This window comes from Ciona intestinalis, chromosome 4 (genome assembly GCF_000224145.3).
Source record: "Ciona intestinalis chromosome 4, KH, whole genome shotgun sequence".
NCBI classification, from domain to species: domain Eukaryota; kingdom Metazoa; phylum Chordata; class Ascidiacea; order Phlebobranchia; family Cionidae; genus Ciona; species Ciona intestinalis.
The window spans coordinates 3620396-3643575 of record NC_020169.2 but is presented as its reverse complement, the minus strand read 5'-3'; the positions used below and the strand labels follow the sequence as shown (position 1 = coordinate 3643575).

The 23180-nt window shown below is 36.0% G+C and overlaps 4 protein-coding genes and 1 long non-coding RNA gene across 7 annotated transcripts; 3 read left to right on the top strand and 2 right to left on the bottom strand.

Annotated features, from left to right (window-relative positions):
- Positions 1 to 149: 149 nt before the first annotated feature.
- LOC108949440 lies at positions 150 to 1826 on the bottom strand. The gene is made up of 4 exons (XR_001974699.2): positions 1638 to 1826; positions 1510 to 1568; positions 1408 to 1445; positions 150 to 1076 (listed from the first exon to the last, which is right to left on the bottom strand). It is a non-coding gene; the product is annotated as an uncharacterized LOC108949440 (long non-coding RNA).
- An 804-nt stretch (positions 1827 to 2630) lies between these two features.
- LOC100187005 (tubulin-specific chaperone E-like) lies at positions 2631 to 8171 on the top strand. Of its 3 annotated transcripts, none has more exons than XR_003395830.1 (12): positions 2631 to 2972; positions 3185 to 3269; positions 3427 to 3621; positions 4056 to 4144; positions 4415 to 4617; positions 4900 to 5072; positions 5316 to 5424; positions 5728 to 5877; positions 6235 to 6388; positions 6592 to 6722; positions 7036 to 7187; positions 7721 to 8171. XR_003395830.1 is itself a non-coding variant. In XM_009860025.3 (12 exons), exons 1-12 carry the CDS (start codon positions 2885 to 2887, stop codon positions 7447 to 7449), a joined length of 1632 nt encoding a protein of 543 aa, XP_009858327.1. In that variant the 5' UTR covers positions 2631 to 2884; the 3' UTR covers positions 7450 to 7677. The 3 variants fall into 3 exon arrangements, 2 of the variants coding, with proteins under 2 accessions (XP_009858327.1, XP_002131428.2); XM_009860025.3 differs by lacking the exon at positions 7721 to 8171 and adding an exon at positions 7282 to 7677 and having other exon boundaries at positions 6657 to 6722; XM_002131392.5 differs by having other exon boundaries at positions 2632 to 2972; positions 6657 to 6722.
- A 782-nt stretch (positions 8172 to 8953) lies between these two features.
- Positions 8954 to 11646, top strand: LOC100176786 (ADP-ribosylation factor 6-like). The gene is made up of 5 exons (XM_002131356.5): positions 8954 to 9337; positions 9974 to 10150; positions 10674 to 10768; positions 10972 to 11088; positions 11268 to 11646. Exons 1-5 carry the CDS (start codon positions 9256 to 9258, stop codon positions 11403 to 11405), a joined length of 609 nt encoding a protein of 202 aa, XP_002131392.1. The 5' UTR covers positions 8954 to 9255; the 3' UTR covers positions 11406 to 11646.
- A 210-nt stretch (positions 11647 to 11856) lies between these two features.
- LOC100179111 (SH2B adapter protein 2) lies at positions 11857 to 20221 on the bottom strand. Its single transcript, XM_002131326.4, has 9 exons — positions 19356 to 20221; positions 18530 to 18715; positions 17706 to 17807; positions 16924 to 17024; positions 15957 to 16056; positions 15396 to 15513; positions 14406 to 14650; positions 13678 to 13843; positions 11857 to 13461 (listed from the first exon to the last, which is right to left on the bottom strand). The coding sequence occupies exons 1-9, from the start codon at positions 20148 to 20150 to the stop codon at positions 13235 to 13237; spliced, it is 2040 nt and encodes a 679-aa protein (XP_002131362.1). The 5' UTR covers positions 20151 to 20221; the 3' UTR covers positions 11857 to 13234.
- On the top strand, positions 20216 to 23119 carry LOC100181445 (transmembrane protein 136). Its single transcript, XM_026834119.1, has 7 exons — positions 20216 to 21515; positions 21587 to 21702; positions 21763 to 21835; positions 21890 to 22040; positions 22127 to 22232; positions 22306 to 22426; positions 22689 to 23119. The coding sequence occupies exons 1-7, from the start codon at positions 21436 to 21438 to the stop codon at positions 22894 to 22896; spliced, it is 855 nt and encodes a 284-aa protein (XP_026689920.1). The 5' UTR covers positions 20216 to 21435; the 3' UTR covers positions 22897 to 23119.
- Positions 23120 to 23180: the final 61 nt, after the last annotated feature.

Here is a 23180-nt window from a genome sequence, read left to right as displayed (position 1 = left end):
GTTTCTACTTAGGTGAGAAACCCTTGCGGGATGTTACTGTCCACGCAGGTTAAAGAAACCCCCATAGACAAAAATGATACAACGAATACAAAGAACCACCGACAAAAAGACAAAAATATTACTGCGAGTGCAGAGAAACACAATGTGAACAACATGCAACAAACACATCAGCTCAATCATTCAAAAGGGGACACGATCAAAAGTAATTAACGCGAACATAATCATTGAAATATATCCAAATAAAATATGATTCAAATCCGGAAGGATATTCATCTGCAGTGTACACCATATTGTATGTCCAATTACAAGAAGCCGAAGCCAACAACAGCTTCGCATGTCTCAATCTAATTAAGTCGCCATGTAGGTACCGCGATACTCTCGTCGTATATCTTCACACAATATAATACCGTCCGGGTGTTACGCATCGCATCGACCGTTGCGAAACTGCGTCAGGATGTTACGAACCGCATTAACAGTGACCTAAACCGAGCGTAGCATCACTGGCGGCGACGTCAACGCAAAAACCAGACCGTGACGTAACTCAATCGACATGACGTAACCGCACCGAACGCAGGGTCATGACAATGCTCTGACCCATCGTAACGACGTCGTAGCGTAATTGTGACGTGGCCATCGTCCCAATCACGCTACATGGACGTTTTTTATTATAATTTTATCAGGGTGGAGATGAAATATGTTTAACATAATTAAATGGAAATTTATTGACTTTGATTACGTGCTATATTATACTGCATGTTGATATTACTAGAGTATTTGTGTACCAAAATAGCGTTTTTTTACCAAGCGATGACATTACCGAATTGTTTTAACACACCATACAGTGTACAACAACAAAATCTGATCCAGCAAGATGTTTCTCATAGTTTCATTGCATATATTTCATAGACATGCAAAATGCACTATAGTAGTGACTGAAAATAGCTGGCAACATTAGACCCAGCAGTATGAATGAGAGTACAGCAGCTCAAGCATACACATAACACACAACTCATACTTATAATACTCAAACCCCAAACCGTGTATCCTCTATTGGCGTCTTCGTCTTTGTTCTTCGGCTGCAAAATAAACGTCATAATTACGTTTGGGGCTATCACTAAAATGATATATAGTATTGTGGGGTAAGATGGGATACCGTTACAACATGAAATCCTACATTTCCTAATATTGTTTTTAACAATTATCAACGCTTTTGTGAGTCGTGGGGACATGGTTTTAAAATTCTGTAAATATTTATTGCTTTACTATACTAAATGGGATACAAAAAGAATGAAAACATATATAATTGTTACAAATTTAAAAAGACCTTAATTGTAAATAAATATATAAACATATATTGGTTCGTATAGGTTTAGCAATAATCTAATAAACAATGATAATATACAATACCTTGCGCTTTTCTTCGGCAGCTTTTTTCGCTGACTTTTCTGAGATATAATAATCGTTATAAACTACCGCTTACGCCTTATATTATTACTACGTTGGATTTACCTTCATTCCAAATATGCTTCATTGTCCGCTTGATCCTCTGTGACGTCTCAAACTAAGTTCTGTAATAAAACGTTATTGAAATATATATATATATATCAATAAAGTTTGTAATAAAACAATGAACTTACGAAGTGGGTTCTTCTGTTGCGTCATCATCACTTCATGACGTCATAACATCGATGTGTCTAGAAAAGAGCTTATGTACGTAATAATGTCAATTGTGATTTATACTTTACCAATTCTTTGATCTTTTTGCTTCGCGCTCATAAAGCGCAAAATTTAATTAGGTTGCACAAGTAATGTGCCTTGCATCGACGCAAAACGCGCATGGGGCCCCATGAAAAAAGTTGCGAAACGTACGCGTATAGAACACGAAACTAATAATGTAACATTAACGCGAGCGGTCGATGGCGAAATTTAAACGATTGTGTCGGTTTGTGACGGATAAGAGCGCAACGATGGTGAACCGAGATATTGCGTGTGACGTCGCGAGTGACGTAATAAAGAACCGTCGCGATTCCTGAACAGAATGTGACAAAGAATAATTTAAAAGCTTTGACTATAATAAAGTAATAAACGCAAGGCACAAAACTTGCAGCATAATATTATTGTATATAAATGTAGTGTAGGAATTTTACTGTATACTAGTACTATAAAGCTATATAGTACTATATAATATATTACTATTGTAATGAAACAATACTTAACTCAGATCTTGCAAGTAATTTTCTTGAACCTTCCCCCTTGTAACCTGGCGAGGAACCAACTTCATCTAAACTGTAACGTGGTAACTCGCTTTGTATAAGAGGCGTTTTATGCTCCGAGCAAGCAAAGCGGGAGTAATCAGCTGATCCGAGGCGCCAGTCACGTGAGCAATCAGACCAACCAGCTTTAAAGGATTGGACAGCGGGCTGATTGTGACATCAGTACAACATTGTGACGTAACAAGCTAAGCTCCAATGATTCGCGTTTTAGATTTATGTTATAAGCGGTTATCAATCTAAAGAGTTGTTAAAGTTCATGAGTATATATATATATATATTGATTTTATTTATTTTAATTTATGCAAAATATGGACATTCGATCTTATTGAAAGTTATTAACCTAGCTATTATACAGGTTTTTTAAATTTTAACTTGAAACATATTTGATTCCATCGCAATAGCCTATATGAAAGTGTATGGAGCCACTCACGACTTCAATAGGAGTTTGGTGTCACTACTGTCAATTAAAACAAATCCGTCAGGTGTCGCTCACAGCATAGGTCTGAGAGTATAGCGTTGGTCCCTCGGTCACAACATAACGCTAGACCTAGAACGTGACAGATTGTAGGAGAAGTTTGAATGAATAAGGTATTCGTACATACTTGCATAACATGGAATCCTTGTGTATCGGTTCGAGGATATCAGTAACTGGAGATAGTGCTACTGTCAAATATATTGGAACTGTCCCACCTACAAAAGGTAAATGCGGGTGGTAACAAGCTTGTTTACGTATTAATTGCTAGATGTGTTTTATTTATTTATTTAAATAAAAAATTGTACATTTGACCAGTCAAATGAGCCGAACATACTTTTGTTTACACAATTGTATCAATAATAATCATAATTAATGTGCTGTATAATGTTTGTAATGAAACTGGCATACGCATTGGTTTTTATTTTTGTGTCATTAGGTGAATGGCTGGGAGTTGAATGGGATGATCCCACGAGGGGACGACATGATGGAACGAAAGATGGAGTGGCCTACTTTAAATGCAGGTTATTTTTTGTTGTTGTACAATTGTAAATTTTATTTCCATTTTAAATTAGTGGTAACCAGGGCATTGTGTACAATTAAAAAAGATATTAGGATCAAAAATTCTATTTTATAATATTAAGATCCTATAATAATTTGGCATGTTTTTATCAAAAACAGGCATAAAACCAGTGGCTCATTTATACGAGCAACCAAAGCAAACTTTGGTGTTTCAATTTGTGATGCAATAACTGATCGTTATACACTGCCAACTGAGTCTGGAGATTCTCACATGAATGACATGTATCTAGGAAATATAAAAATAATGAAAAAGATTGAAACAGTTGGAATGGACCAAGTTCAAAAGCAATTTGGGTGAGCGTTAAAATCCCCTAACTTACATTTACAAATATATTCTGTGTGCTTTGTTAATGTACCCCATTGTAGTGACATTACGAAAGACTTGAGCATTTCTTCATATATTCATAACAGATATTTTGCGTACTAAAATGATATAGCCTATTATCTATAAAGTAAACTATACACAGCCTACTCAAATTGGTGTAAAATCAGCATGCCTCTGTATCTAGTGTTCATAACTTTTACCAGCCAAGCTTAATATACTTGGATCTGTTAGCGTTAGGTATGGGTTTTACTTTTAATATTTCAAATCTGTAAAAAAATACAGGTGTTTGCCTTATATAGATGTTCTGTTCTACTCAGTTATGAATAACATTTATTTATCAATCATCGTACAACATGCTGCATAATAACAATTGGAAATTAACTGTTGTTGTTTTCATTGGCAGGAAATTGAACCAACTCAAACAAATCATTCTTCGTGATCAAATCATTTCCAGTGCGGGCACTGTTGGGCAACTGGCCACTTTAACACCAAGTGGGTTCTAAATTTATTGCGAAGAGTCAATGATATATAATAAATAGGAATAATGATACATTTAATGGTGTGTTTTTTATTCATTATGAAAAAAAATTAACTGTATTAACTTTTAAAACAAGTCCAGTTAAAGTTAACACTTCCAATTTCTATTAAAATTAGTCTATCAAAAGAAATAAATAGGTATATATATATGTAATCTAAAATATCACACAAACACCAGGAAGATGTTATGTAGTCTTTAAGTCTTATATTAATTTGAATTAACAGGCCTAGTTGAGCTAAATCTGTCAAAGAATCTGATCTCCTCATGGGACACTGTATGCGACATTGTGAAGCAGTTACCCTGTTTAAAAGTCTTAAATCTAAGCGAAAACATCATGCAAGTAACGGACAAAGCTTTATCACAGCCAGAGGTTTTTGCAAACATTGACACAATGGTCTTAAATAAGTGCTCTTTGTCCTGGGAAGAGGTGAGACTTTTAGTACAACCTTGTGTGATAACAAATTTATAATTGTAATATACAGTTACCACATAAAATGGAGGATTACAGCAAAACCAGTACACTATAATTGCGAACTCAAAAATGCTAACTCAAAAAACTATTTATTAAAAATGTAAATATTCAATAAGATTACCAACTGTATGTCATGTACCAATCTAAACTTGTTACTCCCTACAAAGTGGGCTTGTCATTATACCACTGGTGTATTATACGTTTACCCTTTTTTTGATTTTTTTACATATTTTTTAGCTGCTGACCTGCACCACCATGTGGCCACAAGTTACTGAGCTTCATATAGAAGCGAACAACATGACGCATCTATCCCCACCTGGTGATAAACTCAACCATGTAAAGTTGTTACATTTATCTGGCAATCCACTCAACTCGTGGCATGAAGTGCAGCAATTGTCACAACTTCCAATGTAAGTTTTTAACAGTTAAACGTGTGGTAGCTGAAGCACACAAGGCTAAAAAATGATCCGAAAAATATGCGTCTTAATGCGATGCGGTGTGGCGGCACCGATCGCACAAAGGACTTAAATGGACTTTTCTGGTGTTGGGATAATGGGCCAAATCTGGCCTAACACCTAGGTCCTTAATAGAGACTTAACCCATAAATAATAAAAAAAGAAATGTTAGAAAATCATTGTTTATTGTTTTAACAGGTTATCCTGTCTTCTTATAAAGGAATGCGAATTATCTGATTTGTTCATTAAGCCTGGTGATTTCAAACAACTCAAGGAACTTTTCCTGGATAGAAATAAATATGAATCGGTTTGTACACATACTACACAACTTCAATATTTAATATAGAATTTGACATTCAATAGTTTTCCCTTTATTATCAGATTTGTACCTATTACCTAATGCCTTTAAATAGTAGTAGTATGAATACCACGCTATAATTCTATTTTATAAAAATGTAGAAAATTTGAATTAGCAATTTTTATTTGGATTCTTGACTTAAAGCATACGTGACTTCAAAAGCTGCCTATTTAGAAGAAAAAGGTTGTCTGATATATTTCAATTATAAATAAAATACAATTTATATCTCCTTTACTTCTTGTAATGCAACAGGTACATGATCTTAATCCATTGAACAATCTCCCAGAATTTATTGAGTTACATTTCCGCAAAAATCCAGCCCTTAACCAAGACCGATATGATGCCATACATGATATTATTGTCGCTAAAATAAAGAGATTACAAAGACTTGACAGATTAAGTGTAAGTTCTAACATTTAAAAAAAATGTATGAGTAGGGTTTTCCTTAGGGATTTAGGCCGAAGGAATTTATATTTAGGTTTAACCATTTTTATAAACTGGTAATTTAGGAAACAATTTTTTAATATTTATGGGCCATGTATATTGGTAATTTGTGTACGAACCACGAATATAAATCAAAATTTGACTTGTTTTAGCAGTAAATTTACACTTTGGTTAGTGTTGCTATATTGACACACTTTTACAACAGTTTAAGACACAGTGGTTTAAACGGTTCTCTGATAGGCTGCATAAAGATATACTTTAACATATCGCGTTTGCTGCCGAATAATTTTCACATTGGAATTCATCACCCACTAGGTGACACAGCAGAGCCGCTTCACAGCAGAGATGGATTACCTTCGAAAATATGGGGTTGAGTGGAGGGAGTCTGGAGGACATCAGGATCCTGAAAGAAACCAACCATCTCAAGAGTTTATTGAGAATCATCCTCGTTATATGGAACTTATAGCAGGTGTGTTTCGATTTTGTGTAAAGAATTTTGTTTGACATATTACTAAGTTTTTAGGCTTGGTTTATAAGTAAAAGCATGTAGGTAGAGAAAAGTTTTTCATATTTTGCTGATCTTGTCTCATACATGATCAGTGGATGATTCTTTGCCGGTAATTCAATTTCTTCACGAATTAACTAATATAATTTTCATCACTCCAATTCAAGAAATAAGAAAAGCATTATGTTTTGCTGTTGTTCTTAAAACATGCTTAGCTGTATCAAACTTACAGAACATGGTGCTCCTGATGACAAACAATTTATGAAAATGTCATCCGCGCTGAAAGGCAACTTATTAGGTAAGAGCATGTATACACTTTTTATGAAGATACTTTATAGTAATGTCATTGGGGAATCCTACTTCCAAAAAAGTTGGTGCTTTTTTAAACTAACCTGGGTTTTGAAGATTGTTTAGCCCCATATATTAGTGCATCATAATTGTAGTACTTCATACTTCTATTTAATTTTACTCGCTTTAAAACTCACTCAGAAAATTAAGATATCAAGGTACATCTGTAATAAAGCCATGAAAACTAATTATATTTGTTTGTGTCAAATTAATAGTCCAAAATCACTGTTGTATCACTATCCTCTTACGTTTGATTGCCACAGAACTTATCATTGAAGCGCCAGTAAAACCAGATTTCAAACCTGTGACCAAAAAGCTGCCAAAATCAATGTCAATCGGCAGCTTGAAACTGCTCATTCAAAAGTTAACAAAAATCGAAATAAGGAACCAGAGATTGGTGTACATCAGCAAAGAGGTTTGTAATTATCCCGTATTAGTTTTTCTGTTAGTGTTACGTCACAACAAATCGTATTGCATGATACGATTTCCCGAATCTTTGTGCTCGGCAGAATCCCAACCTCATTGTGACGTTGCATCGAGATCGAGAAACCCTCGATGACGTATCAATCGAGCCTGGTGACGTCATCAGAGTGATGAAACCCAAGAAAGGGTTAAATTACATAGATACTGCCGAACACGACAAAACCATGTATCGTATGATATACGGGGATAAGTGAACATCATGACATGTTTCTTAATACCTCGTGTGCTATTCTTCAAAGTAGTTAAATTTATGTGTGGTAGATATTTTTTGAGGTGCTATACTTTCGCAACTGTGTTTTTAACTCATAGCCATTTAACCATTTTAGCTTTAACATTGCTATAACCTGTGCTATATATCGTACTCAATGTAGTTTATAACCTGTGACTACTATCACTTGAATACAACTAACAAAATGCTGCGACGGTACGTAATGTTACAACCAATTATTGGATGAATTATTCCAGAACCCTGACCATGTTGTGGAATTGGATCGTGACCATGAAACACTACATGATGTTTCTATTGATCCTGGGGACACAATACAGGTTTTAAGTGGTTATCACTGGGCTAAAAAGACAAGCAGAAGAAAACCAAGGCATTGAACCCATATGTTGAGCCAGACCAAATAAAACTAGTTCTTTTATCAGCAAAACTGCAATTGTATTTTAATTAAAAAGTCTCTAGTTCATTTTCGCTAACGGATTTACAAACCTGAAGTGTTATTTTGTATTTGGCCAAACCTACAATATTTTTGCTGGTATATTAGTTGCACTACATGTATACTGTGATACTGCAAAGCGCTTGATTACTTTTGTTTTGATTAATTTGTTAGCATGCTTTAAATTGGCAACGTATTGCGGATTTGACAAGCTGTTTACATTTCTACGAAATATAAATCACTTCGATGACATATAAGCGTGCTTGTTTTGTTTATGTGTGGGAATTCAATGGAAAGGAACTGAAATTACAGAATACATACATGGACTCTTGCAAATGACAAGAGAGATCAAAAACATTAGCGTTATTATTTGTTAGCTCGTTAATGCTTCAACCAGGTTTACATGGAAATAGTTTTATGCGAACTATATCACAACTTGTGCCATCTGTAAGGCGGAAAAGACACAAATTAATTTGGCGCTTTCGCCAGTGAATTTCAGGTACACTGCGTTGAAGAGGTTCTAATTTATTTCTGACGTAAAACATGACGCAAAACCCAAACGAAAACATTTCCTGTGAGAGCACCCGCGCACTGCTTCGTAAGAAGCGGTGTGTTCGTTTGTTTGTGCTTTATTAAACCGTTCTTGTTACGTCACCATTATGATTCTTCCCCTGTTAATCACGAGGCCGCGCGTTGCAAAGCACAAAATCGAATTGTAAGCCATGTCGTGTTAGTCAAATTGTGAAAGTGCTAAGAGGTCGAAGTGGATGACAGTCCAGTAAAATTACAGGGCAGTGTCACGTAAGTGCAATTGTAGTAGAGCTGCGAGTCACTACATAGCACACCCACTGCTGATCTAGTCATACTCAGAATTTTGTAACTTGCAGTTTTAAAAAAAAGAATGGAATAATAGTGTTATATTTGAAGAAATGGCAATCGCTGTTTGTAAATTGAAAGTACTTCATAATATAAGTAAATGCAAACTATACTAACACTGGAGCGCATCGGTGACTATAACCATGAAATTTGTTTTGGTTCTCACAGTGTTAGTCAAAGGAGAGTAACATAATACAGTCTCTTTATTTTGTACTTCCGCATTGAGTTTATCATACGAAGACGCTGATATTTATTAGGCGATCGCAACAACAAAGCGGTTATTTCCTGGTTTAGGGTAAAGGCCAGGAACCACTCATGTTTTTACCAGGAAGCTAAATCTACTATGGCCGTTTAAGGGAGAGCCAAAAAGTTATTATTCGTTTTGTTTTGAGCAGTTTCGAGGTAGTTAAACGTTAACTGCAAATATATTATTCTACTTCGACGAACGCTTGGTTCTGGTGAAAGATGGGCGCTTTATTTGCCAGACTAATGCCAAGCAGCAAAGGAGAACCTATCAGAGTGTGCATGCTTGGTTTAGACGCGGCAGGTAAGATGTGTTCGTTGAACGATCGACACTTCCCTTGAACTTCTACTAATAAGTCTTACGACTCGTTTAGATTAAAGGAATAAACGTCGAGATGCTTTGCGTTGCTGTCATTAACGCTGCAGATTCTACACATATATAGACAAAATTGTTTTTAACAGAAAAGTCCTAAATCATTGTTTGCGCCAGTTACGCTGTTTTATATTCCTACAATATATATATATATATATATATATGTATGTTGTATGTATATATATACATATATACAAACTTATATAGGTACAGGGGATTCTGTAGTGTAATATTAATTGAGCTGCCATGTAAAGTAGGTCCGGAAAATGAAACTATGTGCTGATTACACGCAAATAGAGTGCAGTGACTCACGAGCTTTAATTCTTTCCAAACACAGCTACTCTCGCATGTCAACGACCCTGCTATATATATTTTTAACTAATAAGCAAGTGGACGTGACGTCATTGCTGCGGTGAAATGCGCATGCCTTCCAAATTTTGTTGATTCATCTTATATTACGCATAAAAAGATATGTTAGGAGACATTATATTTAATTCTAAACAACCCTCGCGATGATTCTGCAATTTTAATACGGTACTGATTTAAACAATTAAACACTTTTTTCAGGCAAAACAACGGTTCTCCACCGTTTAAAATTAAGTGATTGTACTAGGACGTTGCCGACGATCGGATTTAACGTAGAAACTGTCACACCATGTAAAGGTCTCACGTTGACGATATGGGATATCGGAGGTCAAGATAAAATCCGCCAGCTTTGGAAACATTATTACACTTCAACGGAAGGTATAAACTATAGTCTCGCAGACAATGCATTCGCATATATACCGGTTTTACTTGGTTAATGTGTCTCACAATGTAATTATGTTGGCTAGAATAAATACCGTTAAGTTCTTTGTTTACTATATAACAAAAGCACGATATTAAATAATGAAAACAATGACCTTACCCTTAACTTACCACACGTGTGTAATATATATGGTAGGGTGAGGGAAGATGGGACATATTTTTATTAGGTTTTCTTGTTCCATCTGATAGTAAAGCAAGAACATTCAGAGAATTTTAAAAAATTGTTTAAAACACGATTAGAATATGTAGATCTTATATGTGCTTAAGATGTCCCGTCTTCCCCCAGCACCCTACTATATATGACACTTTATGTGTAATATAACAAGAAGCAAGAATAACAAGAACCATTATGTTTTTTCATATGGTTTTGAAGGGCGATATTAGAGAACCGAAACCACTATAGGCAAATTAATTTGACGTTTTATGTTCAATCAGTTTCGTGACCGTTATTTATATGCAGGGCTGATATACGTAGTGGATAGCGCTGACGACACTCGGTTTGGAGAAGCTGCCAGTGAACTCAATGCCATTCTTAATGAACATAATATGGTCAAGGTAAGATGTAAACGCGTGACGTACATATCTACATAATTGACGTAGCACCTCGTGCGTATAGCGATACGCTTAAGTGTTTCAAATAAAAAGCTGAGTTAGCTCATGCTTTCCAGTAATTTCAGCCTTAAATCAAAGCATAGTGAAGCGTCACTTCAGTAAACTAATTTAAATACAGTCATAAATTATTTTGTGCAATGACGCAGATACCACTCGTTGTACTGGCGAACAAGCAAGATCTTCCAGGAGCGGTGACAAGCAAAGAAATGGAAGGAATACTTCAACTTAACGAACTGTCACCAGACTACATGTGGCATGTACAGGTGAGCTTGTTATCAAGTATGCTCAAGTATACAGTAGAGTAGGGGATGTGCAGCTTACTCAAGGTGACTCGCATGCGTTTTTCTGCGCAGGAATATGCTTAAAACGCCAAGGGTTACAGAAAATGTATTTTAAGTGGAATTTATTGTGTGTACTTACACAACGAGTTTAACTTTTGCAGGAGTGTTGTGCGTCCAAAGGAACCGGCGTGTTCGAAGCGATGTCGGTGCTAGCTAAATTTATAAAGAAACAGAAGAAAGAAAGTCAACCGAATGCTAGGAAAGATAGGAACTCTAGTACTACGTCTCTTGAAACTTGAAAACTGTGTACAACCTTGCAGCGCCTTTTGCTGTACAGATTTCAAACCTATACTGTCAGTTTCTTTTTATTTCTTCTGGCTTTTAACGTTTGTTCCTTTATTAATAGCTGTGAAAATACAGTGTGACCGCTATTTTATAAATGGCGAGTATACTGATGGATGCTTTTTGATTTTATCAAACCCCACTTGCGGTGGGGTGTTTTAAACTCAAAACAGATGTGAATAAAACCTTTTTGTTTTATATCGGCACCAGCAATGTATAATTAATCATTTGTATGAGAAAATATTTGCGGCAGGCATAGAAACCCCGAAAATAGAAGACGCCATCAACATTTGCAGATTCGACTGCTTTGAGTTGCGATCAATTCTTCTTTTAACCTACACCTGTATAGACTAGTTTGTACTAGGAGGTTTGCAATTAATAATTATTCTTCACTCTGCTTACATCTTATTCTGTACCGACCAAACATGTGTATTATGCATGGAAAACAGTAAACTAGATTTTATCTATATATATTTTACAATACAAAGGGTAGTGAAACTAGGTTTTGTTTTGAGCTACGGAAATATCAGCGATATTAACTTCAAAACAAAATATAAAGCCTTGTGGTGAAACTATGCATCGATTGAAATTGAAAAAAATCTCCATTTGGGGCATTAATGGATATAGGATGCGTCGAAGAAAATTTAATGCAAATATTCAAATTTTTAAAAATTAAAAAGAACACCGTCGGTTCTACAGTCCTGAAAGAGCCCCAATTGCCTGAAGGCATATGCTGTTTATCTATCAAAACATAACAAATCGTATCACAGCTGCTTACTTTTAAAATACTCCGGGTTTGGGTATTTTGGCACAAAACGACAAGAAAACCTTGCTGGAAAATTGGTGGGGTAGCGCTGGCTGCGGACGATTTGCTACGTGAACGACCGGTCGACAAGATAAGGACAGTACATGCTGAATAGTAAAACAGTCAAAAAACCGTAACAGAGACGGTGCTTATTACACCCAAGAAGTACACCTGCTAGTGAGTAAAAAAAAAACGCTCAAAAAGATCCCAAGCGCATCTGATAAAATAGTCCGACCAGCACAGAAACGGAAGTTGACAAATAATGATTGGATGAATATATCAGCGTTCCTGCGCCCAATAGTTTGGGATTGGCGGAAAAGAGTTGGTGCTGGGAAATAATACTGCGAAAAAAACAGAGCGAAGTACAAAGAAAAGGAGAATTTCCTAGGTAATAAAACGAAAAAACACGACTTTTTTTCGACAAAGAACAGGCGCACAATGTTTTTTGTCGTATAAATAATTTTGCTCGTGGTTTTCCTGTACACCTTAGAATAGATAGAAGTTTGCTTGGTTAGCATACGCGCGCCTGAAAAGCAATGTCTGTATATAACTAATGGTGCAAAAAGGCCCTGATTTGATAAAAATATCGTGCACTGGATATGCACTAGAGCACCAACGGAGTATTAAAACGAAAGAAAAGTGGGTTGCCTATCACTTCAAACTGGACATCATCATTTGTTAGATAGAGAGGTCAAATGCAAGCTATAATATCATGTCGGTTCACGGAAAGTTAAGAAACCATAAAGTCGTGGTTTGTGCGCGTGTGTGCACAAAATAGGTAAAAGACATTCGCTGAGTGAGAAAGTAGTGACCGTCGCCACCGAAAGCACTTGCTTTACTTAAGATAAAATGAGCACCTAATAAAAGAAATAAATGGGAAAAGGTGTGCGAGTCCGACGCACAAGTGAAACGCTGTTGAACTTCGGAAGTTAAGAGTGGAACATGGTGGTGTGTGGGGCGTCGTCACGTTGCGGCGAAACATCAACAAAACTCGTATTGGTTTTCCACAGCCCTAGTGTGCGCTCCAGTGCTTGCGTCTTCGTCCGTGCCCGCGATTCGACCCAGAACAGGGGAGTCTCGTGAAATACCCGGAATATTGATGGAAGAAACGTCCGGGGTGGAAGAAATAGAGCTTCCGGAAGGATTCTCGGTCGGTTCCGATGTTTCAGATTCCTGAGATTGTTGTTTCTGCATTTCGTTTCGGAAATCTGGGAGAAAAACGCGAGTTGTCAACATGTTAATCACATTGTATTAGTATCATGGGTATGTGCGTTCTTTGCAAACAGCCTTGTAAAAAACAAATTGGTTTCTGTCTTTAAGAAACAAAATTCCGTGTATTAAGTTAAATTTAAAGTAAACTATGACAGTTTTTACTGCCACTAAAACAAGTAGATTATTAAAATACTGTGATGTGATAAACGTACTGCAAGCTTCGTTGATGATGTAGTCAGTCAGATAAACGTTGGTTGGTCCTCCGGACTCAAGTGGGATGGGATGAGTACGAAAATGTTGAAGCATATCCATCAAAGATGTAAACTTGAGATGTTGGACTCTGCATTGGCCTTCAGCATTGATGGTTAGTCGGAGATGCTGGAATGAAAATTAGGAATGTAATGTTCATTTTAAAATACGACTGCAACATATTTGTTGCGGGGCATATACTTGAATATAACTTGTTTTTAACCTAGCGTTGGCGGGAAATGACAGTCGTTATAACACGGGAGTTATGTTTCATAAACCGTTACTTTGTGGTTAAATACTTTTTTTGGGATTTTTCATTTTATATGTATGATAATTTGGACAACCCATTAGTAACCACTGGGTGACTTCATGGGCATTTAAAACATATTACTGAAGGTTAATTGAAATTGACAAATACTTATTGAAATTTAATATAAACGAAACCGTTTCAATCGTTAAACATACAATTGTTTTGTGTATTTTACGATTAGTTGATACAAAATAGCAGGTATAAATACATTATTTTACTTTGTAATCATTGGTTGCAAACTCATTTATAGCCAAACCTACTTGGTTACAACACTTATAATAAAAAAAGCTTGAGCGTAAAATTGTATGTTGAATACACAGCCGACGGTGTATTTGGGGAAGCGATCCCACAAAGTTTTAGTTATTCAATAATCACACTTACCTTTGCCCTAGCTTGGAAATTAAAAGTTAAAACGTGACCGCACTGTCTAGTTTCAGACACACGGAGCAAGAAGACGCCGTGCCCTCCGTTAAGTACAAGTTTCGCTGCTCGGAGTCTTGATAATGTTCCATGAAAAAACGGAAGTTTGTTAAGATCAATCGGTTTCTTCTCTCCTTCCTCCGGAGCATCGACTTGCGATGTGGAAGCAACATCCAAGCAAGAGATGGCCGACTCCCAGCACCCGACTGTGGAGAAAAAAATCACATATCAACAGGTCGTACAGATACAGGGGCAGCGAATTAATAAATGACATTTAACATATTTATAATAAACAAATGAAACGTAACGTGATTATAATGTGCGTTGGATTAGCTGCAGTTAATATACGTTGAATTCACAAATGACTAAATGCAAGCGTTATAAATGCAGCGTAAAGTGTATGTTTCAACTGTAAGGATTGCTGTGTTGTTGTGGGGAGGGAATTGCTCGAAATTCCAGTGAAATTTGCGGTTTGTAGTAAATCCTAATACAGTTTATGTTAAGTTGACTTCCCGCGGGTTCGTTGGAATTTTTCAAGTAAATAATGCACGACGTGTAGTAGAAGTGGCAACCAAATCAACATCCAATTTAAAACGAATCGAGGATTTGAGAAATGCCACTTTCTGCTAACGCCAGTTGTAGGAACACAAGAGATTTGTACTTGCGTTGGAAATTGTGGTCAATAACCTTTGATGTATTTATTACTGTTGAATATCCTACCCGTGTGTTTAATGGGGATAAATAGGCTTAAATAAAGGAATGAAGTATTTTCTAATATCATTATTTATTATAAATGCATACTGCATAGGTCTGATAATATATAAGAACGTCGTAACAAGCTTTTCTGACATAGTGCTTTCGTACAGCTGTGAATCTCTTTGGAACATATGTGCGCACACACATCCGATCACTGCACTTAAGCATGATCAACTATCGTGCTGTCGAACTTACGTTGTGCTGTAGGGTGCGTGGATGGGTCGGGCTCGGTGTTCACATTTTCCTCACTCGTCCCGTTTAGCAGAACAGAGGATCCTGTTACTGGTGATGTCGATGCAATGTCAACGGATTCCTGGAAACATGGTAACGTTGGGTATAGGTCAAAGTAGTACTGGTTGCAGTGGTTGTTACTTTTCCAATGAACCTCCGGGCAAACCGCTCATTTAAGGTAGCGGCAAAAAAATCGCGCGCGATGGCTGTTGGTTTTTTTTGCGTACGATGACTTGTAGTTTTATTCACAAAACAAGAGAGAATTTTCGCGGAAATAATTTACGCGCGATTTGAAACTAAAAACACGGGATTAGCTCGTTCAATTGCTTCGTTTTAATCACGAAGACACTAAATTAAGAAATTCTCAATAGTAAGGTCAGGTAAAGCCGCGTCTGGTACTGCCCTTTCTAAATAAGTAAGCGGTATCTCGATGAGTAGGCCTATTAACCTACCAAGAACTCTCGGCGGTCAACCAACAAGTTTATTTATAAAACGCGCGTTTTCTTGGGTGACGGGTCGACTCACCTGATTTTCCGGGTCAGCTGCTTCGCCGTTTATTTCGCTCGGTGACTTACGTAACCGCTCTGGAACGAACGGATGTTTGTCGCACTCGTATACCTGCAAACTGTGATACAAGTATCGTTAGCTTGTTGATTAGAATCTTGAAGTACAATGGTACAAATAGCTAAATATTGAACATGCCGAATCACAAAATCGATTTATTTTAAGAAGTGAATTTCCTTCAGGACGTATTAAACTTTTCAATTAATGTGTAGAGGAAATACGACTCGAACAGCAGGCAAGCACAAGTACTGTACACTGCAAAAACGCAACGTTGTGTGCAAAGCGAGCAGCGAGCTGAGTTTGCCAGCGAGACCGCAGCCAGAATTACTTGCTCGTCTCTGCAAGAAGGTGCCTCGTTGCTCGCCAAGAGCACACAGCCAAAGCCGCAGCGCACGCGCAATTACTCCGTCCACACCGCAGATTCGAAGTTCCCCCGCCGAGTACGACAGATTTTGGCAATTTAAGAGCTTGAGGTCGCGCAAGCAACAAAAGCTAAAGAAGCGGCACGCCCGCATAAAGGACGCCACGGGACAAATATAAACTACGTCGAAGGGTTTGTGGTCGGGTCCAGCTGAATCGCGGTGACCTGACACTGTGCTTGCGTTATTGTGCAAAGAAACACAACTTGCTGATGTGTTACAGGACTATAACTCGAACAAACCATAAAGTGGCCCCCGTGTTGGCACTGTAATCAGTCCTGGCTTAAACGTAAATCGCTGCTCTGAACACACAACTCCGAGTTGGTACACACAATTTTCAATCACTTCATATTTACACATCAATCACATGATAGAACGATAAAGCCGGCATTGATAAAACGTTATCTGTCGCGTGTAACTTATTGGTTAAGGTAGAAAAAAGGCATCATGAAAGTACAAAGTGATCAACCTTGTGCTACTAATAAAATAATCTTAAAAATAACACTAACTTCTTATTGCCGTATTTCCTGCTAAGCTCTTCCAGTTCCGAAAGCCAAGTTGCAAAATCCAACCGTCGATCCAGTTTAAATAGGTATTCCGCACAATTCGTCTGCATGTTGTTGCGTGTTAAAAACTTAAAGGGATTTTATATTTTAAATTGTGTTCAATGCTTTAAAAAATAAATAGTGAGCACTTTCACATTTGTATTATCAGGAAAGCAACCGTGGATAATGCTATGGATTATCCCACTAGATAGAATAAAGTGATAACAGAGGTAAATTTTGACCGAACACTGAAATATTACGGGAGATTGGAGAACTGGCGTCAAAGCACCAGATAAAGTCAAGAAGGCTGGTTATAAATAGAAAGGGAGGGGAATGGAATAAGGCCACCCTCTTAAGTAGGTAATCCATTCTGAAAACTGACTTAAAATTTCTTAAATAGGCCTACATACAGACATGCTTAGATGCTTTAACGCTTATTGGGATAACTTGGTCTTAATTTATTATGTGGTGGAATTAAACTAATACATTGTTATATTTTTCCATGCCAGATCAATTTAAAAACCACTAAAGGATTTTGTTTTAATACTTTTAATCATTTAATTAAAACTTGTGGTTTATGAGCTGTAATGGTGGGCATAGTTAAATTTGTTTTGTTGTGTCTCAAGGAATATAATAATTAGTTAGTACTGGTTTTGATTTAACATGTGTCACTCAAGATATTGTGAATTGGATTTGACTACCCACCATGGGGTATTATGTAGGTATTAAGAGTAAGATCTACTTGCCTTGACAACTAGAGTGTAGTCAGAATCTGGCATTTCCAATTCAGTGGTAGGCCGTACCTCAGAAATATCTATACCATCAATTATTATCTTGGCTTTAGTGCTCTGTTGGAAGAGAGATAATTATAGTGTGCAAAATTAGTGCTACAGACTGGAGAATTGAGCACTGGATATATAAGTTAATAATTCTCTCACTCTCTTTTAGCTCTTTCTCATTGCCACTGGACGATAACCAGTAAGTCATTAAATTTGAGCGTATATTATTCTACTTGGAACTGTAATTAAAAGACTGTATAATATAATTATAACCTTGTCACAAATTGAGGCAATAGCCTTAGTGCTGAGCAGACAAGACCAATAATTAAATTGCTGTGTACCATACAAAGATATATCATCAGAGTTTACACAATGACTTTATTGTCTACTGTATTTAAATACAAAATGCAGTAGTAAATATTTATTCTGAAGCATATTAGTATACCACAAGTGTGCAAACATTATGTAACAGTTATAGTTATGAATTATACCTAGTTTAAGTTGATTTTTATACCTCATAAACTTTGAAACGATAATAGCAGCAGTTGCTGTGCAAAGTTGAATGCTAGCTGCCATAAATGACAATGGACTACTAAGTATATATATATACCAGGACAATGCCTATGCTGGTAAGACCAAAATAGATCCAATGTAACAATAGGGTTTGCCCGATAAAAAGCGGTTATATTGATTATGGTCTGTTTAACTATGTTTTAAACTAATATATTTACAAGGCATACACTAGTTTGAAGCGGTAACTTATATTTGAATTTTGGAGTATTGCGCAATACCTTTGGTGGAGCAAATATTTCAATTTGAAATTGTTCTTCAATTTGCCTGATAACGAGTTTAGCTTTTTGAAACATGGTTGGGTCGACTGTTTGATCAATGGAGACATTTAGGTAACTTGCCACAGTTTCAGTTCTCACAGTACTCTCAGAGAGTGATTTTTCACTTTGTGACAGAGCACTTAATGCCTGTGTGATAAATGAACACAAACTGTAAGTGTTTGAACATGTAAATAGAGTGTTTTGTTGTTTTTTTTGAAACGTTATATATATATATATATATATATATACATTTTGTCAAGCTAGGTACCAGTAGGCCTAAACTATTAGGCTGTATATTTAAACAGCCCAGTCTTTACCAATATTGTCTGGGGTATCAGACTCAGACATAAAGCACTCAATAATGTAAAATTAGGATATTACATTTTAATGATTCGTTATTAAAAGTAATTACAAATTACATCATATCCATTACAATTATGCTACAAGATAATATTACAAGAACAAATTTCATAAATACTAGGATGTCAAGCTTAAATTTATAGAGTAGTGTGGGGGAAAATGGGACACCTTTCATGCTATTCTATCGTTTCATTTAATAGTAAACAAAGAATACTCAACAAATTATAAAACCGTATCCTCACGTCTCCCATATAATCCATGTTAATTGTTTGAAACATGAACAGGATATTTGGATATAATGTGGAAAAGGAGACCCATCTTCCCTCACATTACTATACATATGTTTTATACAATTTAAGTAAATACTACAGAGTGGAATATGTGAATGGGAGATAAGGAACTAAACGAACATTAAAAGGAAACAAACCTTAGATGACTTGCTATTACTTCCTCTTCGTAATCGATTCCAAACATTAGACAACGGATTCCCTTTTGCATCTCCATTAGTTTCCTTAGAGTTTAGATCCTCTTTTGATAATTTTCCACGTCCACTTAACGACATTCCTCTTTTAACTTTTTGTTTGTTCTTCTTTCCACGTGCAAATCCAACATCCTCATCAAATCCACTTCCATTGATGGAATGAAGCGCCAACTCATCAACACTCATCCTCCGCTGCGGTGACGTGTGAATGTTTGAGGCATTAAAATCAGAAAACTCGGAATCCGCGGACTTTAATCCCTTTAAAGACCCATTGGGTCTATCCATTCGTTCAAGGCTACCACTTGCACTTGCCCCTAAGGTTTCCATTTTCTCACAAGAAAAGCCATTTTTCAAAGTCTGTGCCATGCACATTGTTAATTGGTCTGGTTTTTCTTTTGAGTACTTTGTCAATTTGTCTCGAGATAAATCAAACATGGTTGAGTCAGATGTAACCAATGGTGGGCTACAATCAGAACTACCAACCAAACCATTCAATTCTTGCTTAAAACAATGCTGGAAATGTGAAACATATCTTTCACAGACCAGTAAAAACAAACTCGCCTGTTTTTTGTTTAAATCCAGTTCGGTTAGAAGGGACTGGAACTCAGAAATTAGTCGGCGTGCATTCACATACGCTTGAGCTTCATACAGTTGAGTTATTCTCCAATGACTCGCTACGGATGACACATTATGCGAAAATTCACCAATCATGTTCATCTCATCCATTGTAGCAATATGCATACGTACAGAATTCAGATTACTGCTACTGAACTAACATTCTAAAACACTTTGTGTTCCAATGCGTTATTAAATTTGTCATAAAGAACCTAATTTATGCATACTCACATTATTTAGACACAACTATAATTACCAATATTTGCTTGTTTAATGGCAGGCAATTATATATATTACACAATGATAACACTTATGTATATAAAACTTATAATTAAACTTAAAACCAGCCCTAATGCTCTGGTAACTGTATTTATTCGGTTTGTATATACCAAGATATATTGTATTAACACTTTTTTTCATATTTTTTGCTTTTTTAACAAATAAAACATATACTACTATATGCCTGCAAAGCAGTTAAACAGAAAAACATAACACCGGCATATTTTAGGGAGTTTTTCTAATTCTAATATCGACATAATGTGTGCGCAGTAAATACGCTAAAAGATTGCGCAACAATACACCTTTATTGAATAACAATTACAACCTACATATTATCTGATACATAAACAGTTTTGACATTGTACTTCATATTTTCTTTTACTTGGTTCTAATAAACTGTAGAACGGATTGCCGCGCTGCATTCTTTTGTTTAACTAACCGACGATGCCGGCATTCTGCGTCGGCATTGAAGATGGCGAGTCAGCATTGAATCGTTCCAACAAATAGCGACGAAGAGTTTTTAATGTTGCTGCTAAGCGTGAAGCGGTGTAAGGCAAACTGAACAGATCTTTGTATAAATTTCGACACCGCGATCTCACCTAATATACTTATGACCATTTATCTATGTATTTGTGTTTATATAAAGTAGCTTTATTGTTAGTACTAGACAACATCCTTTCGTAAGGTATATATGCTTAAATTAAAAAAAATACTTACCGGTAACACCCCACTGTGATTTATACGTAAAATAATAAGTTGATAACTGTCGTATTTTTTTAACAGTTTAAAATCGTTGTCGGATATAATGGCGGTTTCGCACTCTGCCCCTAAATAACGTTTAAAACTCTCTGGTGGTTTAGAAGTACGACGCGATGAAGACCTATATATTTTGTGCCTGTATACAGTGTTTGATTAGTGAGGAGAATTGAACTCGCCGGTTATAGCACACAAGCTATAGTTAATCATTAGGAAGTTTATAATCATTGTGAACCTATTCAAACAAGAATGGAGTGTTTATAAAACTAGATAGTTTATCCTGAAGAAGCGTTCCCCTTAAAAAATTGTACTCTGTGTCCCTTATTGTTTCCCTCTTGGTTCTGTACTTCTGTATGTTGTGTGGCTATAAAACAATATGGACTTAATCGTTCAACGAGTTACAGGATGGGTCATATTGTGGTTTACACTGTATCGTACTTGTAAAATTGTCTTCAAGTAAGTGGCACAACAAACAATGTGTAAGCTAATGTAATATATTGTTGACATGTATCAATTGATAATTTTAGTAAGAAACAACCAGAATACAATTGTCGAATTGTAACACTTCTTCATGCGATATGTATTACTCTGACATCCTGTTATTTGACATTCTTTCAGGGATCAAATCCATACACAGTGTTGGGTAAGTTATCATTGTTCACTTAGCATGTGTCCGTGTCCTTACATAATATGATATCAACAGGTTTTCCGAATACAAGTGCACAAGTTACTTGTCTGACAATTTCATTGGGTTACTTTCTTTATGACTTCATGTGGTGAGCATTATATCTTGGTCAGCCTATTCAGCATTTTTAATATGTGCCATTTAGGTGTCTTTATTATCAAACTGAAGGGCCTGTTATGATCATGCATCATATTGTAAGCATTACATTCATGGCAGTTTGTTTATATCTTGGTGTATCTGGGACAGAAACAGTAGCAACAATATTTGGAAGTGAGGTTACTTCAATATTTTTAAATGTGAGTAAATATGTTTACCAGTTACAGTACTAAGTGAAAGTTACACACAACCCAAACTTGCTAATTCATATTTCTCATACTTCTAGATTCGTTGGTTTTTGAAATCTCATGAAATGTACAACAACGCGATTGTTGGATATACTGTTGACTTCATATTTGTTTTGCTTTTCCTAATTGTACGCATTGGTGTTGGTAAGTAAAAATTAAAATGTTTATTTTCTAATCCTGCTAAATTATATATTATCTTATCTATTGTTTTGTTCAGGTGGTACCTTGATGTACAGTGTATGGGCTTCAGACCGACCACCTTCAATGGTGAAAGCTGGTGGTACAATGTTCTATTTCATCAATTGCATTTTTCTTGTTCAAATCATATCATTTTCAAGGTATATTACGCTACTTAAGTTGTGGTTTTTCTGGTTTATAGTGCTATTGAAAGATAGTTCATATTAACCTGCCTATAGTTTGCATACTTCGCAATAACCACTTTAAATTATACCAACAATTAAAAAGTTAATTGCTGGTATGAATTAATTCTAGTCAGTATTTACCACTAAACTGAATTATATAAGTTTAATTTATACAAAAGTTATTAAATTGCATACAAAGAATGGTAAAATTTATCAGCTTTTTCCATTTTTGCTAAAGGTACCGTTTAAAGAATTGGAGTAATTCAAGTGCAATGAAAAATGGAATCAATCAACCTAACTCCACTAATATGTTGAAACACATTGGCACAGCTGAGAACATCTCGATAAACGGACATAAATTGAATGGCGCTGCTAAACTCTTACACCAAGATCATGTGCTTTTAAAACCATGTGTCTTTGATAATACAAAGTTGTTGACCAAATGATATTTATTATATATGTATTAAGTATATTTTATATGTTTGTACTATTGTGCCTTTTATTATACAGAATACCCATTGCTACTTTTTGTTCCTTTTTACATGCTTTGTTTTATTCCCATGTGCACTCGATTAATGTATAACGATTATATTGCGTCAATGTCCTAAAAACAGTATGTTTTGAAGCACAATATTAATTTGCTAATACAAGTCTTTACCACAAGCGCAATGATAGAGTACTTCATAAATTCCCAAAGATGTCTCTTTTAATAAAGATCTGTTTATAATAC

Bases quoted from the DNA above. Each gene is read 5' to 3' on its own strand.
- LOC100187005 (XM_009860025.3), top strand. From the start codon at position 2,885: ATGGAATCCTTGTGTATCGGTTCGAGGATATCAGTAACTGGAGATAGT. The intron at 4,618-4,899 runs GTGAGACTTTTA...CATATTTTTTAG, and splicing joins GCTCTTTGTCCTGGGAAGAG to CTGCTGACCTGCACCACCAT. The intron at 7,188-7,281 runs GTTTGTAATTAT...TGTGCTCGGCAG, and splicing joins TGGTGTACATCAGCAAAGAG to AATCCCAACCTCATTGTGAC.
- LOC100176786 (XM_002131356.5), top strand. From the start codon at position 9,256: ATGGGCGCTTTATTTGCCAGACTAATGCCAAGCAGCAAAGGAGAACCT. The intron at 10,151-10,673 runs GTATAAACTATA...ATTTATATGCAG, and splicing joins TTATTACACTTCAACGGAAG to GGCTGATATACGTAGTGGAT. The intron at 10,769-10,971 runs GTAAGATGTAAA...GCAATGACGCAG, and splicing joins ATGAACATAATATGGTCAAG to ATACCACTCGTTGTACTGGC.
- LOC100179111 (XM_002131326.4), bottom strand. From the start codon at position 20,150: ATGCATATTGCTACAATGGATGAGATGAACATGATTGGTGAATTTTCG. The intron at 13,844-14,405 runs GTAAGTGTGATT...TTTTCATTCCAG, and splicing joins ATTTCCAAGCTAGGGCAAAG to CATCTCCGACTAACCATCAA. The intron at 13,462-13,677 runs GTACGTTTATCA...TTTTTCTCCCAG, and splicing joins CATCATCAACGAAGCTTGCA to ATTTCCGAAACGAAATGCAG.
- LOC100181445 (XM_026834119.1), top strand. From the start codon at position 21,436: ATGGACTTAATCGTTCAACGAGTTACAGGATGGGTCATATTGTGGTTT. The intron at 22,041-22,126 runs GTGAGTAAATAT...TCATACTTCTAG, and splicing joins TTACTTCAATATTTTTAAAT to ATTCGTTGGTTTTTGAAATC. The intron at 22,427-22,688 runs GTATATTACGCT...TTTTTGCTAAAG, and splicing joins CAAATCATATCATTTTCAAG to GTACCGTTTAAAGAATTGGA.